This window comes from Chiloscyllium punctatum, chromosome 2 (assembly GCF_047496795.1).
Source record: "Chiloscyllium punctatum isolate Juve2018m chromosome 2, sChiPun1.3, whole genome shotgun sequence".
Classification (NCBI taxonomy): domain Eukaryota; kingdom Metazoa; phylum Chordata; class Chondrichthyes; order Orectolobiformes; family Hemiscylliidae; genus Chiloscyllium; species Chiloscyllium punctatum.
In genome coordinates, this window is record NC_092740.1 from 141,843,719 (window position 1) to 141,866,799 (window position 23,081).

Consider the following 23,081-nt stretch of genomic DNA (forward strand, 5'->3'; position numbering starts at 1 on the left):
TTGAGTAATATATGAGTTTCAGTGCTGGTGTAATGTCAGCCACATAGGTCATAGATGTCAATAGCTAGCATATGTCATATCAAACAACACAGCCCATTCACAATTTGCAGCACAGACTATGCCAATTGTGATCAACCAACCCACACTTGCAAGCCTCCGAAGACTATATCCAAATTTCAATTTGACTCTGCTTTTGCCCGACATCTTCTGTGCTCAGAATTACAGTGGAAACCAATTAAACACTCTGAGTTGGGTATACACCTTTATCATGGGAAAAGGGGTCACAGAGACTGTCAATCTCTGCTGTATTCCTGCAAAAACACCACGACCAATCAGAGTTTGAGAACTAAGATTGACAGTTAACTGCTCCTGCTGCTTCCCAAAGTGATGGCTCAACCAATCAGCACTCTCTTCTCATGTTGTACTAATTGGAGTTCCTTTCCCAACTCTGGTTTCTTACATCCGAATCCTATGAGTGCTGGATGAAAATTGTAGATTTTATATCTCCATTTTGGTAAGATTTCCCTTTCTAGGTAGTTCGGTAAAGACGATCCAGTATTACTCAGTTAATAATGGAACTTAATATTGAACCAGAATATCCTCCTGATCATTCAGATATTGCCTGTCTTAGTATTTCAGTAACTCGATTTCAGGCTATAAAAATTTATTATCAGAGTTAGTCAGAACAAAAGGAGCTAACAGCTCAGCACCAGTTAGTTCGCTAATTGGGTGTATAACAATCGCCTATTCACAAATCCATTGTCAAACACGAAGCATTTTGAGATAATGATATGGAAATCTGGTTTGAAAGAGTTGGAACAAAATATCCTTCAATTGGGAGTACTGTCTTCACTGAAACAAAGACTGGATACTATTAGGTAATATTGCAGCTAATATTTAAAGGTATTAACTATTAAACATGTGAGAATCATTTTCCACTCCTGCCCTTTGCAATACAAAGCATAGAATAACAGCATCTCTAAATTAGTAATGTTTTACATGGTTGTCTCAAATATTTGGATCACAGAGTGATAAGAGTTTAAAGCAGGGGAGGTCATTCTGCATTTCCCATGGCTAGCCCACCTAAGTCTGCACATCGCTAGCCACTATGGGCAATTTAGTATTGCCGATCCACCTAAACCTGCACATCTTCGCACTGTGGGAGGATCTGGCAGAAACCCATGCGAACCTGGAGAGAATGTGCAAACTCCACACAGTCACCTGAGAGTGGAATCAAACCCAGGGCCACGGCACTATGAAGCTGCAGTGCTAACCACCGTGCCACCCTGTCCTAATTTTGCCTGGGTTAATTCTTCAGTTGGAACGCTTCTCTATTTTGATCCTTCCGCTCTTTGCCATATCTTTTATATTGTTCCTTTTTGTTGACAACAGTAAAGTTCAACATTTCAGTATCACAGCAAATTAACTATTTCCACCTTGTAATAGAAACTTTTAAAGTCGGCTCTCTCTATCACGCACTTAATGTAGTTTAAAGAGCCTTCGCTTCCTGTCAATTTTTAAAGCCAAACCAACAAAACCAGATTCTGAGAAAGTTATAGCTTATGTGACAGTGCATTTTGAAGACATTAAAAGGAAAGCTGTTGCTCAATTTCAACTGTCCTACTTCAGCTGGGTCTAAGCCATCTGGATTACTTATGTATCTTGCTGATAGTCCTGGGATTGAAGAAAAACATCAGGATGATACACAGAAACCTCTCCACCCAGCCAACTGTAATTTGAACATCAGGTCTATTATCGTGGCACCTACAGCAAGTCTTTGTAATGAAAAGTTGCCACCAGGCATATCCCCTCAATACTGAAGAACGTGCAATTCAAATGATGAGTCCATTGGAATTGTGGAACACAGGCATTTACCAGGGTATTATTCAGGATCTTTAGGATAAAACAAAAACATAATCTCTCAAAGTTTATAGGGAAGGAATATTGGTTGATAGTGCTGATAATGTCTCCTAAGCTCCAGTTTTACCAGGCTGCTCCTTAATAATCAAATAATTTGGAATTCCTACTGCAATCCATCCAGATTCCCTCTTATTATTCTTCATTTCCTATTATTTCCTCTTCAGGACTTCTTATTCCTTTCTACACCAGCCACATATGTACAGCTCAGTGGCATGTCGGTCAGAACTGCTTCAAGAATACCTTAAACAATTGGCATTTTTACTTTGTGTAATCGCGTCAAAAAAGGGATAGTGCATCAAAATCCAAGTACATCTGCAGGAAGTGCACCCATCTCGCTCCTCCAAGACCGTGTTAGGGAACTGGAGCTGGAGCTGGATGAACTTCAGATATTTCGGGAGGCAGAGGCTGTGATAGGTAGGAGTTACAGGGAAGTGGTTACTCCGAGGCACGAAGAAAGCTGGGTGAATGTTCGAAGGGGGAGAAAACAGTCAGTGGACTGTTCCGCTGAAAAACATGCATACCATTTTGGATACTGTTGAGGGGGACAACTTAACAGGGGTATGCAGTGGGGCCAAGGTCTCTGGCACAGAGCCTGTTCCTATTGCACAAAAGGGAAGGAGGGAAAGGAGGAAATTGTTAGTCATTGGGGACTCAATAGTTAGAGGCTCAGATAGAAGGTTTGTTGGGAACGAACGAGACTCACGGTTGGTGTGTTACCTCCCAGGTGCCAGGATCCGTGATGTCTCGGATTGTATCTTTGGGGTCCTGAAGGGAGAGGGTGACCAGCCTCAAGTCCTGGTCCATGTAGGTACCAATGACATAGGTAGAAAGAGGGATAGGGATGTAAGGCAGGGGTTTCAGGGAGCTAGGGTGGAAGCTGAGAGCTAGAACAAACAGAGTTGTTATCTCTGGTTTGTTACCCATGCCACATGACAATGAGGCAAGGAATAGGGAGAGAAATCAGCTAAACACGTGGCTGCAAGGATGGGTGCAGGAGGGAGGGTTCAGGTAATTGGATAATTGGGGCTCATTCTGGGGAAGGTGAGACCTCTACAAACAGGACAGTCTTCACTTGAATCAGAGGGGTACTAATATCCTGGGTGGGAAATTTGCTGGTGCTATTCGGGTGGGTTTAAACTAGCTCAGCAGGGGGATGGGAACCTGAGATATAGTTGCAGTGCACAAGAGGATGAGAGTAGGGAGGACAGGGAAAGGATTTTGGGGTCACAGGAATGTGCTGGCAGACAGTGAAGTGGTTTGAAGTGTGTCTACATCATCGCCAGAAGTATCCAAAATAAGGTAGGTGAGCTTGCAGCATGGATAGGTACTTGGGACTTCGATGTTGTGGCCATTTTGGAGACAAGGATAGAGCAGGGTGAGGAATGGATGTTGCAGGTTCCAGGGTTTAGAGCTTTCATTAAGAACAGGCAAGGCGGTAAAAGAGGGGGAGGTGTGGCCTTGTTAGTCAAGGATGGTATAACACTGGCTGAGAGAACTTATGATGAGGACTCGTCTACTGAGGTGGTGTGGGCTGAGGTTAGAAACAGGAGAGGAGAGGTCTCACTGCTTGGAGTTTTTCATAGGCCTCTGCAGAGTTCCAGGGAGGTGGAAGAGACGATTAGTAAAATTATTCTGGGTAGGAGTGAAAAGAACAGGGTGGTCATTATGGGGGACTTTAACTTCCCCAACATTGACGGGAAATGCTATAACTCTAGTACGACGGATGGATCAGTTTTTGTTCAATATGTACAGGAGGGTTTCCTGACACAGTATGTTGAAGGGCCGACAAGAGGGGAGACCACACTGGATCTGGTGCTTGGTAACGAACCAGGCCAGGTGTTTGGTTTATTTGTAGGTGAGCACTTTGGAGAGAGTGACCATAATTCAGTTATGTTTAGTTTAGCCATGGAAAGGGATAGGTACCTGCCACAGGTCAAGAGTTATCGATGGGGCAAAGGCGATTATAATGTGATTAGGCAAGAATTAGGATGCATAGAATGGGGCAGCAAAATGCAGCGGATGCAGACAATGGAAATGTGGGGCTGGTTTAAGGAACAAATATTGTGTGTCCTTGATAGATACATCCCTGTCAGGCAAGGAGGAAGTGATAAGGTAAGGGAACCGTGGTTTACTACAGAAATTGCACCTCTTGTTAAGTAGAAGAAGGAGGTTAATGTGTTGTTGAGATAAGATGGTTCAGATGAGGCAATGGAGAGTTACAGATCAGCTGGGAAGGATTTGAAGGGAGAGTTAAGAAGAGCAAAGAGAGGTCACAAGCAGTCTTTAGCAAATAGAATAAAGGAGAACCCTAAAGCTTTCGATAGGTATGTGAGGAATAAAAGAATGACTAGGGTAGGAATAGGGCCAGTCAAAGAAAGAAGTGGGAAGTTGAGTGTGGACCCTGTGGAGATTGGAGAGGTGCTAAATGAATATTTCTCATCAGTTTTCATTCAGGAAAAGGAGAGTATTGTAGAGGAGAAGAATGAGATCCCAGATAATAGACTAGAAAGGATCGAGGATAGTTACGAACACGTGTTATCAATTCTAGAAGTAGTGAAAGTAGACAGGTCCCCTGGGCCGGATGGGATTTATCTGAGGATTCTCTGGGAAGCGAGGGGAGGAGATAGCAGAGCCGTTGGCTTTGATATTTGAGTTGTCATTGTCTACAGGTTTAGTACCAGAGGACCGGAGGATTGCAAATGTTGTGCCCCTGTTCAAGAAGGGCAGTAGAGATAACCCAGGTAATTAGAGACCAGTGAGCCTTACTTCTGTTGTAGGAAAGGTTTTGGAAAGGATTATAAGAGATAAGTTGTATAATCATCTAGCAAGCAACAATTTGATTTCAGATAGTCAACATGGTTTTGTCAAGGGCAGGCTATGTCTCACAAACCTCACTGAGTTTTTTGAGAAGGTGACCAAGCATGTAGATGAGAGTAGGGCAGTTGACGTGGTGTAAAGCCTTTGATAAGGTTCGACATGGTAAGCTGTTTGAGAAAATGCAGAGGCATGGAATTGAGGGTGATTTAGTAATTTGGATTAGGAACTGGCTTTCTGAAAGAAGGTAGCGAGTGGTGGTTGATGGAAAATATTCAGCCTAGAGTCCAGTTACTAGTGGTGTGCCACAAGGATCTGTTTTGGGACCAGTGCTGTTTGTCATTTTCATAAATGATTTAGACACAGGCATAGGTGGATGGGTTAGTAAATTTGCAGATGACACTAAAGTTGGTGGAGCAGTGGACAGTTTGGAAGAATGTTACAGGTTGCAGGGGGACTTAGATAAAATGCAGAATTGGGCTGAGAGGTGGCAAATGGAGTTCAATGCAGCTAAATGAGAGGTGATGCACTTTTGGAAGAATAACAGGAAGGCAGAGTACTGGGTCAATGGAAAGATTCTTGGTAGTGTGGATGTGCAGAGGGATCTTGGAGTCCATATACATAGATTCCTGAAAGTTGCCACCCAGGCTGATAGTGCTGTTCAGAAGGCATACGGTGTGTTAGGTTTCAGTCATAGAGGGATTAAGTTCCGGAGCCACAATGCTGCAACTGTACAAAACGCTAGTGCGGCCACACTTGGAATATTGTGTACAGCTCTGGTTGCCATATTTCAGGAAGGATGTGGAAGCATTGGAAAAGGTGCAGAGGAGATTTACCAGGATGTTGCCTGGTCTGGAGGGAATGTCTTATGAGGAAAGGCTGAGAGACTTGGATCTGTTCTCATTGGAAAAAAGAAGGCTAAGGGGGGATTTGATAGAGACATACAAGATGATCAGAGGATTAGATAGGGTAGACAGTGAAAGTCTTTTTCCTAGGATAATTATGTCAGCGAGTACGAGGGGACATAACTACAAATTGAGGGGTGATAGATTTAAGCTAGACATCAGGGGCAGGTTCTTTACACAGAATGGTAAGGGTGTGGAATGCCCTACCTGCTAATGTAGTCAGCTCAGCCACATTAGGGAAATTTAAACAATTCTTAGATAAGCACATGGATGATTTTGGGATTGTGCAGGGGGAATGAGCTGTGAATAGTTCACAGGTCGGCGCAACATCGAGGGCCGAAGGGCCTGTTCTGCGCTGTATTGTTCTATGTTCTAAAATCTCTTTATATTCTCACTTTTTATTTCAATGTACTTAGCCGTTAGAAAAAGTAGAAAGTGGTCTGCTGAGTTGTAATCATCCATTAAACACAAATGGTAATCTCTACGATATTTTCTCTTTTCTAGGTTTCAAACGCTATTACATGTTGCCAATGAGTCTCTAAACATATTTGCCAATAATGATTGATTATCCCAACTAATACTAGAAAGCAAATACCATCCAGGAATAACTGATAGACTCCAGTGCTAGTCCAGTGATAGACTTCACCTGACAAAGGGGCAGTACTCCGAAAGCTTGTGATTTCAAATAAATCCGTTAAGACTATAACCTGGTGGTGTGTAACCTCCACAGCATTAATAGCTGGGCATCAATTAATAATTTATTCCATTAGTTGACATAGACTGGAAATAAGGCTACATCGTCTGCTGCTGTTGCTTCCATTTTATTTTGTCTCCTTTTTGGATGTAGGCATTATTTCAGCCTATTTCCAATCTCCTGGCCTCTTCCTCATGTACAGTGAAAACTTCATTATTAATTTGTCAGTACCACAAAACCTTCTTCACAATATGTATCAGATTGTCTCTTTTTGAGGATGGCCAATGTTTAGCACTTTTGAGGCATGAATGGTATTTGTCACTTATCAGCCTAAGACTCAATGTTGGAGAAAGTGAGGACTGCAGAGGCTGGAGATCAGAGTCAAAAAGTGTGGTGCTGGAAAAGCACAGCATGTCAGGCTGCATCCAAGGAGTCAACATTTTGGGCATAAGCCCTTTATCAGGAATGTTGTGCAGGTCTTCAGTTTCTGAGGAATTGCAAATGGTGCTTACCAAATATGCAATTATCAGAAACATTGCCACCTAATCTTATGAGCTTGAGGTAAGCTCAAGAGGACTGGGTCTAGAATGCTACCCCGAGGAACTCCTGCAGCAATGTCCTGGAACTAAGATAATTGTGTCTAATGGTTATAGTTATATTCTATATGCGGAAAGTAAGTCAAATCAATCAAGAGTTATTCTTCATTTCCATGGATCTCAGTTTGATTAGGACTCCTTAATGCTCCATTCAGTCAAATGCTGCCTTGATTTCAAGTGCAGTTACTCTCATGGAACCTTGGCTTCAGCTCCATGTTTGGTCCAAGATTGTAATGAGACCAGAAGTTGAAAGGCTGTGGCGGAATCCAATCTGAGCAACTAGGGTGAGAGGGGAAAGATATAAAAGAGACCGAAGGGGCAACTTTTTCACGCAGAGGGTGATACGTGTATGGAATGCACTGCCTGAGGATGTGGTGGAGGCTGGTACAATTACATTTAAGAGGCATTTGGATGGGTATATGAACAGGAAAGGGTTTGGAGGGAAATGGACTGGGTGCTGCCAGGTGGGACTAGATTGGGTTGGGATATCTGGTCGGCATGGACGGGTTGGACCGAAGGGTCTGTTTCCAAGCTGTACACCTGACTCTATGTGCAAGTTATTGCAGTGAAAATGCTCCTTGATAATACTGTTATCAACACCTACCATCATTTTGTGGAAGATCTAGAATGGACTGATGGCCTTAAGCACAGTAAAGGAACTTATGAAGTAAAAAGGAGATTGCATTTATATTGTCTTTGAAGACTTCAGAATATCCTAAAGTGATTTATGGCAAATCAAATACTTTTGAGAGATAACATGTTATAATGTAGGGAATATCACATACAAGGTTTAAGAAAAATAGTGATATGATAATGTATTTCATTGATTTTGATTGAAAGTATTGGTGAGGACACTTGATGAACTTTTCTCTTAGTCAAGCCCAGGAGGAGAGACTGATCTTGGTTTGGGATCATATAAGGAACAGTCCACCTGCCAGCGTGGAAACAGGCCATTCAGCCCAACATGTCCGCATGTGGGTAACTCTGCACTTCCCATGGCTAAATTAAAATCTTGGCTCACTAGCCATAAGATCATACCACGCAGGAGAAAAGGTAGGTCATTCAATCCATTGAATCTGCTTGCCATTCAATGAGATCATGGTTGACCTGATTATCCTCAACTCCACTATCCTGCCTTTTTGCATTTACCCCTTGAGGCGAACTGGAGCTGTTTGGAGTTCTTTGTCTGCTGTTCCAATACAGGAATTAACCATTTATTTTAGACTGCTTAAGACTTCTGGTTAGACAGCAGAAAGTTGAATTTCAGGAAATGGGGACTGAACTTCCATTATGGACGATTACATTACAAAGAATATACAGCACTGAAACAGACCACTCAACATAACCAGTTCATGTTTCCTCCCACCTTTTCTCATATAAATCTACCATTTTAATCATATATTCCTTCTCTCATCTATGGTTGTCTAGCTTTCTCTGAAATGCAGTTAAAGGGCGTCCCTGATTTATGAATTTCTGACATACAAATGTGATCCTGTACAGGGTGGCAATTTTATAGATCTGACATGTGAACATTTCCTGTACTTATGAACAGCTGTTTTACACTATTCTGCATTGTTCTAATTCATGCACAAACCAACTTGCAAACAGAACCTGCCTTCACTAATTTGTTTCAAACATTGCCCATGATGGCACGTTCCACATTTTCAATACTCTTTGAGTGAATCATTTTCTTCGGAGTTTCATGTTGGATTTCTTGGTGACTATCTTAAATCAATCATGTCTAGCTATGCTGTCCCCCACAAGAGGAAACATTCTCTCAATATCCACTCTGGCAGGCATTTCATAAATTTAAAGACACTTACAAGGTAACCATCAACAGAAAAGAAAGTCAGTCTGTCAATTCTTTCTTGATCTGTATACTGATACCGTCCTTGTATCATTCCTTGTAAATCTTATCTACAGAATCCCTACTGTGTGGAAACAGGCCATTCAGCCCAACAATCCTTGAAAGTGGAGTTGCAGGCCGTGAAGAAGGCATTTGGTATGCTTTCCTTTATTGGTCAAAGCACTGAGTATAGGATTTGGGAGGTCATGTTACAGCTGTACATGACATTGGTTAGGCCACTTTTGGCATATTGCATGCAATTCTGGTTTCCTTCCTATCGGAAGGATGTTGTGAAACTTGAAAGGGTTCAGAAAAGATTTACAAGGATGTTGCCAGGGTTGGAGGATTTGAGCTACAGGGAGAGACTGAATAGACTGGGGCTGTTTTCCCTGGAGCGTCGGAGACTGAGGGGTGACCTCAGACAGATTTATAAAATCATGAGGGGCCTGGATAGGGTAAATAGACAATGTCTTTTCCCTGAGGTGAGGGAGTCCAGAACTAGAGGGCATAGGTTTAGGGTGAGAGGGGAAAAATTTAAAAGGAACTTAAGGGGCAACATTTTCATGCAAAGGGTGGTATGTGTATGGACTTAGCTGCCAGAGGAAGTGGTGGAGGCTGATACAACTACAACATTTAAAAGGCATCTGGATGGGCATATGAATAGGAAGGATTTAGAGGGATATGCGCCAAGCGCTGGCAAGTGGGACTAGATTAGGTTGGGATATCTAGTCAACATGGACAAGTTGGACTGAAGGGTCTGTTTCCATGCTGTACGTCTCTATGACTCTAAATCCACACTGACTCTCCGAAGAGCATCCCACTCAGACTCACTTCCCTACCCTATCCCTGTAATCCTGCACTTCCTATAGCTAAACCACCTAACCTACACATTCCTGGACGCTATGGGCAATTTGGCATAGCCAATCCATCTAACCTGTACCTCTTTTGACTATTCTCTGCACCTCAACATCATTTTTATCACGTGGCGACCAGACTGCATGCAGTACTCTCAGTGTTATCTAACTAAGGTTTGATACAATTTTAACCAAACTTTCTGACTTTGTGATTCTGGAAATAAAATCTGTTTCATTTGTAAGGCCTTCTCAATGGTGCCACAAGCTTGAATAATGTGTTCAGTAATACTATGTTGTTCCAATATCCCAACTAAATTTGAATCTTCCAAGTATCTTTCCATCAAAATGTCAATACATCACATTTATGTGTACTGAACATTGTTTTCGAATTATTTGTTCATTCTGTAAGTTTATTGATATCCTTTTCTTTCTTGCTTCAATTCTCTGATGATCCCTTTTATGTTGGATCCCAGGGTCGAAAGGTGATGTCAGGTTCTGGGGGGGCAGCAAAAGAAAGCATCAGGTCCCTGGGGGAGAGGGAGGGTATCGGGTGTGGGCTGGGGAGAGCTGTCAGGTGCCAGAGGGAAGGGGTTGTTGCGTCTGGTGTTGGAGGCTACAGGCCTGTAGCAAGAAGGAATATTATCAGAAGGAGGAATGTTTGGTCCTGGGGGAAAGGTGGGTGTTGGATCCTGGTGTGGTGGGGGCAGATGAGGAGGTGGTAGGGGTGTTGGTGTTGTTTGGTCAAGGTGTGGGAGCATTGGGATTCTGGTGGAGATGTAGTTGGGGCCATGAAGGATAAGTTGGGGACTCAATTTAATAATTAGCTAGGTGTTAGACTAGATTCTTAATAAGCTATTTTTTCCTGAGTAATTATTTATTTCAGGAAGAAAGTGAGGACTGCAGATGCTGGAGATCAGAGCTGAAAATGTGTTGCTGGAAAAGCGCAGCAGGTCAGGCAGCATCCAAGGAACGGGAGAATTGACGTTTCGGGGAAGAAGGGCTTATGTCCGAAACGTCGATTCTCCTGTTCCTTGGATGCTGCCTGACCTGCTGCGCTTTTCCAGCAACACATTTTCAGTGCTAATTATTTATTTCAGTCCAGCAGAGCCCTCTGAATTTTCCAAATCCAGACACAGGGCAACTGCCCAGAAGAATCTTTGATTTCCTGGGCAGTTCCCCCACAATCTACTACATCAGGGTTTCTTGCAGGGTCCTGTTGCACAACTGTCATCAGTAGTGCAGAATCTCTTATCTGTTCATTGAAAAGTCCAAGCCAAACTGTGTTTTTGATTCCAAGTTCAAGTTGGAAATGTAAATTGTGAACAGAGATGGCCCCAACATTGATCCTTGTGGAACACTTTCACATCGAATACCTCCTTTTACACTCACGCTCTGCTTTCTATCTTGAAACCAACAAGTAAACCATTATGCTATTTGTCCTCTGAATCCGCATTCTCTGACCTTATTATTTAATCTATCATGAGCATTTTCTGAACTCAGATAAAATTGCATTTGGTTAACATTCTGGCCGAAAATGTGTTGCTGGAAAAGCGCAGCAGGTCAGGCAGCATCCAAGGAGCAGGAGAATCGATGTTTCGGGCATGAGCCCTTCTTTAGGAATGAGGAAAGTGTGCCAAGCAGGCTAAGATAAAAGGTAGGGAGGAGGGACTTGGGGGAGGGGCGTTGGGAATGCGACAGGTGGAAGGAGGTCAAGGTGAGAGTGATAGGCCGGAGTGGGGGTGGGGGTGGAGAGGTCAGGAAGAAGATTGCAGGTTAGGAAGGTGGTGCTGAGTTCGAGGGTTGGGACTAAGACAAGGTGGGGGGAGGGGAAATGAGGAAACTGGAGAAATCTGAGTTCATCCCTTGTGGTTGGAGGGTTCCTAGGCGGAAGATGAGACGCTCTTCCTCCAGCCGTCGTGTTGCTATGGTCTGGCGTTGGAGGAGTCTTCCGCCTAGGATCCTTGGACGCCTTCCTAACCTGCAATCTTCTTCCTGACCTCTCCGACCCCACCCCACTCCGGCCTATCACCCTCACCTTGGCCTCCCTCCACCTATCGCATTCCCAATGCCCCTCCCCCAAGTCCCCCCTCCCTACCTTTTATCTTAGCCTGCTGGACACACTTTCCTCATTCCTGAAGAAGGGCTTATGCCCGAAACGTCGATTCTCCTGCTCCTTGGATGCTGCCCAACCTGCTGCGCTTTTCCAGCAACACATTTTCAGCTCTGTTTGAGTTTGTTCAGGTTGTTCGATACATCAAGTCTTTTAAAATTTTCAATGCAGTTTAACACTTAGCTCATTGTCTTGATGAATATTGAGGCAAAGTAATTGTTTAAAGTTTGCAATCTGTGTATTGTCACCCCTGGAAATACCATAAACGGTCCTCTGTCCTACAATATAGTTACCGTTAGGGGACCTATGAACTGCTCTGACTAGTATCTTCATCCTCTTGTATTACTTACTCCATCCATATGCATTCTACATCTTCTCATCCAAGATTATTTCTTGCTTTCAGACTTACTCTGTCTTATAGAGTAAAGCTACCTCACTACCCTTTCCTTCCTGCTTGTCCTTTCAAAAAGTCACATGCCTCTCAATATGTACTTTACAGCTTTGATTTCCATGTAACAATGTCTCCATAATGGAAATAACGTCATAGAATCTGTATAGTGTATAAAGAGGCCATTTGGCCCATCAACTGCACACCACCTCTCCAATAAGCATCCCACCCACACCAACCCCCCCCCTACCCTATCCCAGTAGCCCTGCATTTCCCATGGCTAACCCCCCCCCCCCCCCCCCCCCCCCCCCCCCCCCCCACTAGCCTGCACACATTTGGACTGTGGGAGGAGACCAGAGCATCTGGAGGAAACCCACACAGACGGGGGGGAGAATGTGCAAACATCACACATACAGTCGCCCGAGGGTGGAATTGAACCCAGGTCCCTGGCGCTGTGAGGCAGTAGTGCTAACCATTGTGTGACTGTGCTGCCCAAACAAAACCCCTCAAACTCTATTTGTGCCATTAATTAATTTATTATGTTCTGCATACTAAGTGCATTTAAGTAAGGAACCATTATTTTCTGCCTATTTGCTTTTTTCTCCTCCTCTGACACTATTTACTGCTGTTTTTCTGTGTTTGTACATTCTTTCCCTTCCTATCCTACTTTGGCTATCATTACCTAAATGGTTGCACTGCAATCCTCCCATATACTTTTCCTGTGTAAGCCAATGTGTCCCCTCTCCTGAACCCTCTCTTTCTCTTCCCCAACAAATTGATTTAAAGCCATCTCTTCAACCTTAATTATTGAATTCACCAGGACACTGGTCCCAGCATGGTTCAAATGCAGCCCAACCCATTGGAACAGCCTTATGTTCTTCCCTAACATCATCCTAACGCCTGATGTATTATGGTCGCTATCACCGACATGTTCCCAACCTTTACTTCTCTCACCTGCTCTTGTTCACTCCCCATTACAAGAGCCAATAGCTAATCTTTCCTTCTTGGATTTTTATACATTAGATTAGAATGGATTCCAGTAAAAAAGAATTAGGAATTCCATTCCTATATCCCATATATCTACTGCTGATCATTCATCGTTAACAATGTTTTTAAAAATTCAGTTCTCTCATTTATTTGCATATTTCTTCCTCCACCTCTCTTCCATTTTTCACTTTTCATAGAATCCCTACAGTGTGGAAACATTTGGCCCAACAAGTTGACACCAACTCTCCGATGAGTATCCATTCCCGGACCCATTCCCCTACCCTATTACTCCACACTTCCCTTGATTAATGCACCTAACCCTGAAAACTATGGGCAATCCACCTAATCTTAGTGGGCAGCATGGTGGCACAGTGGTTAGCACTGCTGCCTCACAGCACCAGAGACCCGGGTTCAATTCCCGACTCAGGGAATTGTGTGGAGTTTGCACATTCTCCCCGTGTCTGCGTGGGTTTCCTCCGGGTGCTCCGGTTTCCTCCCACAGTCCAAAGATGTGCAGGTCAGGTGAATTGGCCATGCTAAATTGCCCCTAGTGTTAGGTAAAGGGGTAAATATAGGGGAATGGGTGGGTTGCGCTTCGGCGGGTCGGTATGGACTTGTTGGGCCAAAGGGTCTGTTTCCACACTGTAAGTAATCTAATCTGCACATCATTAGATTGTGGGAAGAAACCAGAGCAGGAAACCCACGCAGACATGGGGAGAATATGCAAGCTCCACACAGACATTCGCCTGAGGGTGGAATCGAACCCGGTCCTGGTGCTGTGAGGCAGCAGTGCTAACCACTGAGCCACCACATGTGGTCTGTAGTCTCTTAAAGCGATTAGACTCTAAGAGATGAGTTCCTTTTCTCTGCTGCCATTGCATTATCTCAAAAAAGTATAGTTACTCTGTCTCTACATGGTCCTTCTCACTTTTCTAATATGGTATGCATTCTAATGTTTAATCCACATCCTGACTTTTCAGCAGCTATATCACATTAATCCCTACCACATCTGATTCTTCCTATAAAACTGCCTCCAGCTCCTCTGTTTGGATATGGATCCTGAAAACAATGCTGTACAGATTCAAACTTGTGAGGATTTTCTGTAACTTCCCGATCATCTTTCCAGACCCCCATTTTATAAATCTAATGTGGTGGCATCAATGCTGTCCTTGCTTTATTCCTTCCTATGATGTCCTGTTCACAGTTAGGCTGCTGTTAGATCCCACTTCACCCCTTACTGTTTTAAGCCCTTCACACTGTCTATTTGGGGCTCACATCCTTCAAACACTTCATGTCCATGAAAGACAAGAGCTCTCTCGTTGTGGTTCTGTGCTACACCACAAAAATGCATGATCTAGACATCACATGGGCCACGCAGGCAGGCATTCAATGTTAGCATACATTTTTTTGGACAGGTGTGGGGATAGTGGCTGAAAATCTGTAATGGCTTTTACCTAAATTACTTGACATCTGTTGGTTGGCTGTTGCATTTTCTGAGCCAGCCTGATTTGATCGTGCTGCTGCTGCATGAGCCTTATCTGCTTTCGTGGCGTTGTTTTCCTGGTTCAGGAGCTTCTCTGCCGCTGCAGCTGCTGCAGCTGCCTTCTTAGCTTCCTTCTTCTGCCGTCCGGTTTTGACAGGACGGGCTAACATTCTCACCACACGAGGGAAGGAACTCAGCACCTGAATAGCACCTTTCTTGATCTTTTCATCCTGAGCTTCCACACTTCCAAACTCATCGGTCGGAGAGATTTTGTACAAAGGCAGGACATGGAGCTGTTCATCTTCTGGTATTTGGCCAATAACCCGATTGTCTTCTTTGGTAAGTGTGCAAACCTACACATTAGTAGAAAACAGCGTTCATTCAATTTGTATACCAAAATAAGTTTGAATTCTTTGATAAATCCCATTATAAAAAAGGCAATTCTTAGCTACAAAATGGAATCTCCACTCAGACAGTGATGGAAACAATCAAACTTTAAACAGTGAGAGAACTTTGATCAATGATATTAATGTAGCAACAGGTGGGGACCAGCATCACTTGTGCTAGACACAGAAATTTTCTTTGGAACAATGATTGTGGTTGACAACCTGAAATTACTTATGATTTGGAGATGCCGGTGTTGGACTGGGGTGTACAAACGTTGGACTATAACCTGATGTAGTGTGATTTTTAATTTTGAACTTATTTATATTGCTTATCTCTCCAAAGGGCCTGATGTAGGTCTGTGAGTGAATGCAGCATTAAATCCGTGCTAGCTAACCACAGCTTTGTGCGGAGAGCTTCATGAACAGTACTGCTCCATGCTTCCAGATTTCCATTCCACCATCCTGTTGGGCAAATTGTAAAACTTATCCCATACTCATTTGCTTACTTGTATCTAACCTTTGCTTTGATAAACTGAAGACTTCACATCTCTTAATGTAAACATTTCATGATTAAGTCTAAATCATGTCTTCGTGAAGCATTTGCGAATGTACATTGTTTTTCATCAATATACAGTGGTGAGAAAGGGCAGAAGCATTCAATTTTCACCATTGTTATCATGAGGTATTAGGTTAGCACTTCCATGTTTGTAATGAAGGAAACAAAGCAGCCAAGTGAACACAGTAAGCTCCAGCAAACAGTAAAGTGATAATGACCAGATCATCTTTCGTTTGGAATGTGGATTGAGGGATAGATATTGGCCAGAATATAAGGGATAACTCCTGGTTCTTGCCATGTGATCATTCACAAGTAATGAAAGAACTGACAGGGCATCTGTTTACATCTCATCCAAAAGACAGCACATTAGTGGTGCAGTATTGAGTGTCAGTCTTGAGTTTTGCATGAGACCTTATGTGAACTTGAACTTGAACCTCCCAGCCATCCGACTCAAAGATGAGAATGTTCCCAACTGAACAACGGCTGCACATCACTGAAGGGTGTTCCAGGTATTGCAGATGTTCAAGATACCAGACTTGCCAGGCATTCCTAGAAATTTTAGATGTCACAAACCCTGCAACTCTGTACATAATGTACAGATAATCTAAATCACCAAACAAGACTGTCAATTTAAAAGATGCTGGTGACCGAAGTAAATGAAGATTCAAATAGGTTCATGCAATCGAGTTACTTTTGAGTAACTGAATTTCATGGCACTGGCTACGAGCAGACAATTGAGTTAAATCTGCAATATTTCCGATGCTGCTAATCACTTAAGTGAGTTAAGCGAGGCTTTGAGAGTGAGTTATATGCATATCATTGGGTTCAGTGAAGGTGAATGGCTTAAGTGGAGGTGAATACCTCAGAAGGTCAGTGATGAAAACAAAGTGTGTGAGAAGAGGATTCCTCCTTACCACTGTGCTTCCATTCTGCATGTTGTGCAAATCCCTGTGAGCATGAGCACAAAAATCTACGCAAGCAGTCACCCCTGAGAATGGATGGCCCTCCACCTGGCCGAGCCGGCAGTCAATCGCCCTCTGCTCAAATTCAACCTGCAACAAAACAAGGTGCAAGGGTTACTCATTTGCAATAAAGCACGATTACGTCCTGTGCAACTTTCCACTTAACTCTCGGCTGGTTTTCCTGTGTGCATAATCACGTATTAAGTCTCCTGCGACAAAGGTCTGCAATGCTCAGGGCGATACCAAAGGGCAAGTTTGACTTTCAAAGAGTGGAAGTGAAATAGTTTTTATGACAGTCAGGTAGACGTCTGGTCACAGCTTTGCCAAAATGTATGAATGTGAACATACACACACGAATCAGAACATATCTGCAGTTATGGTTTTTTTTCTTCCAAATCAACCCAGTGTGAATGGAGCACAACACCCCCTGTGGCCATTACATCCTGAGGTGGGGCTTGAACTCAAGTATTCTGGTTCAGAGGTAGGGGCAGTACCACTGCAGGACATGACCCTTGTGGAATCCTTCATTAAACTATAGGACATTTAAGCTGAAATCTGCAAAGCGCTAGATGTTACTGTACAGATAGTGAAATTCTGGTGCCTGGTTTAATTGCAACTACCAGAGTTGCAACATACCTGGAAGATTCAACCAAATAATGCAGACACGCTGGCTTTTGCAAAGAGAACATTACAGCCTTTGTCAAGAATATTGAATTCTGGATCTTTTGCTTTCCCTTGGCATAATTTCTCCAATATGGACTTAAGTTGCACAAAGGAATTATAGATATTTGCACAAATGGTGTTCCACACAAATAGAGATTCCCTGATTTTTCATGCAGGAACATCAGGCTAGCAGATGAGCCCATCCACAATTCTAAATTAATCTACAGTCAATTCACCTCCACTGGGAGTTCCTGCTCTTTGCAGGTTTTCAAGGGGGATCGGAAAGTTAAATTGGGACTTTTTTTTGCATAAGGATATAAATAAGCACATTTGGAAAAATTTGGAATTATTTTTTCCAAAATTTGCTAAGGAACACACTACTGCACCCCCCGACCCACCCAGAAATCAGCCTTTTTACAGAACTTAAAAGGTATTTTCACTAAGATCATTCAGGTGTTAAATTGATATTGTTACTTAAAGTGGTTAATATTTTTCTCATGATGCGGAGGTACCAGTGTTAGACTTCAGCTTTTGGAGCGCTGTCCCTTCATCAAGTAAAGTGACTTCACCTGACGAAGGAGCAGTGCTCGGAAAGTTTGTGATTTGACATAAACCTGTCGGACTATAACCTGGTGCCGTGTGCCTTCAGACCTCATAGTTTTGTGGTAAATCCTTCTGAGCTGCATTAATAAAACGTCACCAAATTAGCAAGTCTTAAATTGATCTTGGTCATTGAGTGTGAAGATTGATCCATGTGTGCATATACAGTACAAAGTAAATACGTTCTTTGGAAAACAATGCAACCAACATTGTGATATCCCCTACAATAACAGGAGCTGTGGAGGTCGGACTGGATTGTTCTGTGAAGATTGGTGATTACCATTCTCTAGAAATTCAGCAGTGTTTTTGAGGGTACTTCAGTGAGGATGAGCAGGTCGTTGATGATAAACGTCTGATCCTGGCAGTAGCACTTGCGGCAGCTGTGAGAGTCAACCAGGGTAGACCAGCAAGAGATATCTGCCAGGAAAATCTTAGAGGGAAGGATAGGGACTGTGAATAGGTAACTGTAAAGATAAATTATTAGAGAACTAATGCAGAAAACAAAGATACAAACTGATTAATCAAAGGGGAACTGGTGGATTAGTGATGGATGAATCTTCTTTAGAATGGGAAGTAATTTGCAGTTTTCAGTCAATTCTACTGGTTTCCAATCACTCAGCCAAATATAGTACCGGTCCAACATTTTCCCCTGAATTCTATGGTCTTCCACCTTCTGAATAAGCATCTTGTGTGACATTTTGTCAAATGCCTCTCAAAGTCCATATATACAACATGCATTGTCTTGTTATCTCATCAACTAATTCAATGGAGTTACTTAGAAATTAGTTATGATGTGGAAGTGCCACTGTTGGACTGGGGTGGACAAAGTCATAAGTCACATGACACCAGATGACCTCACTTGATGAAGGAGCAGCGCTCCAAAAGCTTCTGATTTCAAAATAAACCTGTTGGACTATCACCTGGTGTTGTGTGACTTCTGACTTAGAAATTATTTACCTTTGGTAAATCAATGCTGACTCTCCTTGATTGACCATATGTTTCAGAATGGAAGTTTCTTCACTCCCTGATACTGGTTTTCCGTTGTATGCCCACCTTCAATGCCCACTGATCAGCCTGTGCCTTCCTGGAATACCCATCTATTTTCTTCAACAGTGGAATAATTTTGGCAACCCTCCCTTCCTGAGCCAAAACTCCTGAATCCAATGAAGTTTGAAGGAATTGTGACTCATGTCTCGACTGTTTATGACCCCTGCTTCTTTCTGCAATGTAGGATGCATTTCATCCAGACTGGGTAACTTGCCAATTTTCAGCAACTGCTACACATTTTAGTACTTCTTCTCTATTTGGCATTACCCTGTTCATAACTAGCCTCTCCCCTTTCATTGCAATCTTCACACCCTCCAGTTCCTTTGTAAAAACAGATACAAAATGCCCATGTCCTCTTTGTCGATATTTTCACTATGTTCTTAAAAATGCTTCAACTTTTCTGATCTTTTCCTGACCAAACCCCTGATCTATTTATATATTTGTCCACAAAAAAAAATGTACAAATCCAACCCAGTCAATTACCGTCTCATTCGTGTACTCTTAATCATCAGTAAAGTTATGGAAAGAGTTGTTGACCGTACTATCAAGTGAAACCCACTCAGCAAGAACCAGCTCATCGACGCTCAGTTTGTATTTCACTGGAGTGACATGGCTTGACCTCATAAGAGCTTTGGTTCAAACTTGGACAAAAGAACTGAACTCCAGAGATGAGGTGGGAATGACTGCCCTTGATGTTAGACAGCATTTGACCAATTGTAGCAGCAAAGGTCTCTGGCAGAACTCAAATTAAAGGGAACCAAAGGAAAAGACTCCAGTGGCACAAAAAGAAGGTTACTGTTGTTATTAAATGCCAACCTTCCAATAGGCAGTTTATCTCTGCAAGAGCTCCTGAGGGATGTACTATTCTTGGGCCAACCACCTTCAGCTATTTTAATGACCTACTATCACCTTAAGGATGGAAGTGGTGAAGTTAGTTGATGACTGGACAATGTTCAGCACCATTCAGCTCCTCCTCAGATGCTGAAGCGATCCGTATCCAAATAAATCAAAGTCAGAACAACATTCACGCTTGGACTGGTAAGTGGCAACTAACATTTGGACCAGGCAAGAGCTGGCAATGACAGTCCCTAACATGAGAGACTCTAACCACCATCAATAGCATGATAACAATCAACATCCAGTGTGGCTACAAAAGCACACCAGAGGCTGGAAATTCTTTAACTAGCAAGTCACTCACCGACTTACCAAAGTCTGTTCACAATCTACAAGGCACAAATCAGGAATGTGATGGGATCTGTCCAACTGCCTAGTTGAGTGTAGCTCCAATAATCAAGAAGCTTAACACCATCCACGACAGCAGCCTGCTTTATTGTACCCCACCGCCTTAGCCATTTATTCCTTCTAGTAGCGATGCACAAACGCAGCAAAGTCATCTCTACAAAATGTACAAGAGCATCTTCCAAACCCACAATAGCAAGCTCAAGGGCAGGCGATTCACTGATACATCATCAGCTTCAGTTGCCCTCCAAGCCACACATCGTCCCAACTTGAAATTATATCAGCTTTCCTTCGCTGGGTCAAAATCTTGATACTCCCTTCCAATCAGGGTGTGGGTATCCCTACACTACGCGAGCAAGAAGTAAGCTCAAAACCACCTTTTCAAGGGCAATTAAAGATGGGCAGTAAACATTAGCTGAGACAGTGTCACACACATTCTGTGAATGAGTAGAAGTGAGACAAGTTTATATATCATCTTATTATTCACTTCCATGTTGTCTTGCAACCTTTTCTTGTAGCTTCGCTTTGTCTCTGACTATGTCTCTCATATTAAGTATTGCAGTTCCCTCCTGTACAGAGTAGAAATCACATCTAATGAAGGCACATCAATCTGAATATAAAGAGCTGTATTTGCATGGAATCAAGGAGATGAGGCTGAGATGTGAAAATGGCAGCCAGATCTCCTTCTGGCATTCATAACTCCATTTCTATACTCTCCAAGTTTCTCCAATGTGGACAGAGGTTTGGATTATGTGACTACATTCCTGATCGGTCATCTTCATTGTGGAGACAGTGACATCCCAACCAATGGTGTTCATCCAACTTTTAAAGGACATGTGGTTCACTGCACCTCAGAGGGGTCATAAGATATTCATTGATTGAGGGAGCCTTTTGAAAGATAAGTTGGAAAGTTTTTACCTGTGTACCCTATGCCAAGCTATGTCTCCACCTATCCCTAACCCTCATACCCTCTTTACCAAGCTCTGTCCCTCCACCCACTCCACTTCTCCCTTTCCTCATACCATTCATGTTAACCTCTGACTCTTCCATATCCATTTATCCATTACGCACTTTGTATGGAGCCAATGAACTATATAATGACAGTAGATTATGTTAAAGAAGTTCCTTTTTTTTAACAAAGGTCATACATCCATACTTTCAACTCCTTTAAAAGAAATCTAATTTCACATGAGGCAAGCAGAAATGCCAATCACTCAGACTTTTTAATGTATCAATACCAGACACTGCAAGAACTCGAAAGCTATTTTTCTTCTACAAATAAACACAAGGCAATTGGTAATAATGAATGAGAAAGTCAAAGATGTCAGTCAAGCAATCTTTTCTAAGGGCTGCAGCTGTGTCAACACAGTAATAGGCCTCTGTGCTTCCAGCCAAAGTACAATATGAAAGTATAGGTCAGGCTCCATCCAGGGTCCAGCAAGTAAAGCAGTAGAAGTGACAAGTTTAGGAGGGCATAGAAAGGGAATGAGAAAACTATTGTGCTTTAGCAATTTCATGATTTAATGAGTTTTGCTTTGACAAAGATAGCTGTTAATAGACTTTTTACGAGTAAACGCAGAGAAGGCTACATTTGATTACATCTCTTTCTTACACTTGTGCCCATAGCCTCAGTTGATATGAAGTGAATACTAGAATATTTGGTAGTGCTTTATTAAGGGTCAACTCTGGAATTTACATTTTATTTTTGAAAAAGGATGATTTGCACTTACGCAGCATCTTTCACAATCCCTGCACATCCCAAAGCCCATTGCAGTTAAAGAACTACTTTTGAAGCATTGTGATTATTGTCAGGTTAGGAACCCTCTGCCGTACTTGTTCACAGCAAGGTCCAGAAGTGGGCAAACACTAACTGACAGGTTATGTTTTTACATGCACCTGAAAGAGCTGATAGGATCAATGTCAAACGTCTCATCTGAAGGTGGTACACCAAAGGTGCGGCTCTCATATCAGCAGCACAGCGTGAGTGCATATTTATGTTTCAGGAGCAAGAGAATGAGTTAGAACGCCAGATATTATAGATCAGTTAGCCTGACAGTGGCTGTGGAATACAGAGGAACCTCAATTATCCAGCATTCGATTATCTGAATACCGGATTATCCGGCAAGATTGTGAGGTTCAAATGCTCGGCTGAACTATATTATCCGGCATTCGATTATTTGGAATTTGATTAACCAAAGAAAATACTGCCTCCCCCATGTCCTGCAGATAATCGAGGTTCCTCTATAGATCCTTAGCATGATTTTTGTAATGAATATCAAACTGCCATCCTAGTTAATAGACCCTGAAAGACTTTTTCAAAGGGGTTTGTGCATTTCATGTCAATTTTCTGTTTGTTTCCATGAAAACCAGTGTCTTTAGTTGTGTGGAAAATTTGATGAAATTATTTCAAGAAGTAACTGAATGGTTGAGAAGAAATGGCCAATGTAATTTAGTAGGAGTTTTAATAATTTAGTAGGAGTTTTAATAACTTAGTAGGAGTTTTTATTTGGTGCAGATATGTTTTATGTGATATGGAGGATTTGTCTGGTAGGATATGATGTCAGATTAAGGGTATATAAAGTCTGATTGAGTGGGAGATTAGGGTTTGTAAGAAGTTGTAAGCTTTCTTTAGGACATGGGCATATTTTGAAGGTGAGAGGAGAGATTTAGAAGATACATGAGGAGGGCAAATTTTTTACACAGAAAGGTGGTTTGCGTGTGGAATGAATTTCCTGAGGAAATGGTGGATGTGGGCACAGTTATGTTTAAAAGGCACTTAGATGAGTGCACGAATAGGAAAGGTTTGGAGGTAGGTGCAGGAGTAGGCAGGTGGAACTGGTTTAGTTTGGGATTATGGTCAGCATGGACTGGTTGGACCAAAGAGTCTGCTTCAGTGCTGTATGACTGTACGGCATGGGATTCCTGGGCCACAAAGGACAAGTATATGGGAGGTTGTGTTATTTATATTCGTAAATGTGAGTTCAAAGAAGGAATGAATGAAAGAATAAATAAAAAACCCTGCATTTTTAAT

The 23,081-nt window shown here is 42.5% G+C and overlaps 1 protein-coding gene across 2 annotated transcripts in view; it reads right to left on the reverse strand.

Moving 5' to 3' along the window:
* The window catches only part of LOC140491028 (methylcytosine dioxygenase TET2-like), a 179,544-nt gene that overhangs the window by 11,780 nt on the left and 144,683 nt on the right, over window positions 1-23,081 (reverse strand). For both annotated transcript variants that reach the window (XM_072589160.1, XM_072589158.1), the window contains 2 exons: window positions 16,454-16,591; window positions 14,569-14,950 (listed from right to left, as the gene is read on the reverse strand). In XM_072589160.1, the coding sequence (XP_072445261.1) occupies window positions 14,569-14,950; window positions 16,454-16,591 (520 nt within the window). The remainder of the gene's footprint in view (window positions 1-14,568; window positions 14,951-16,453; window positions 16,592-23,081) is intronic.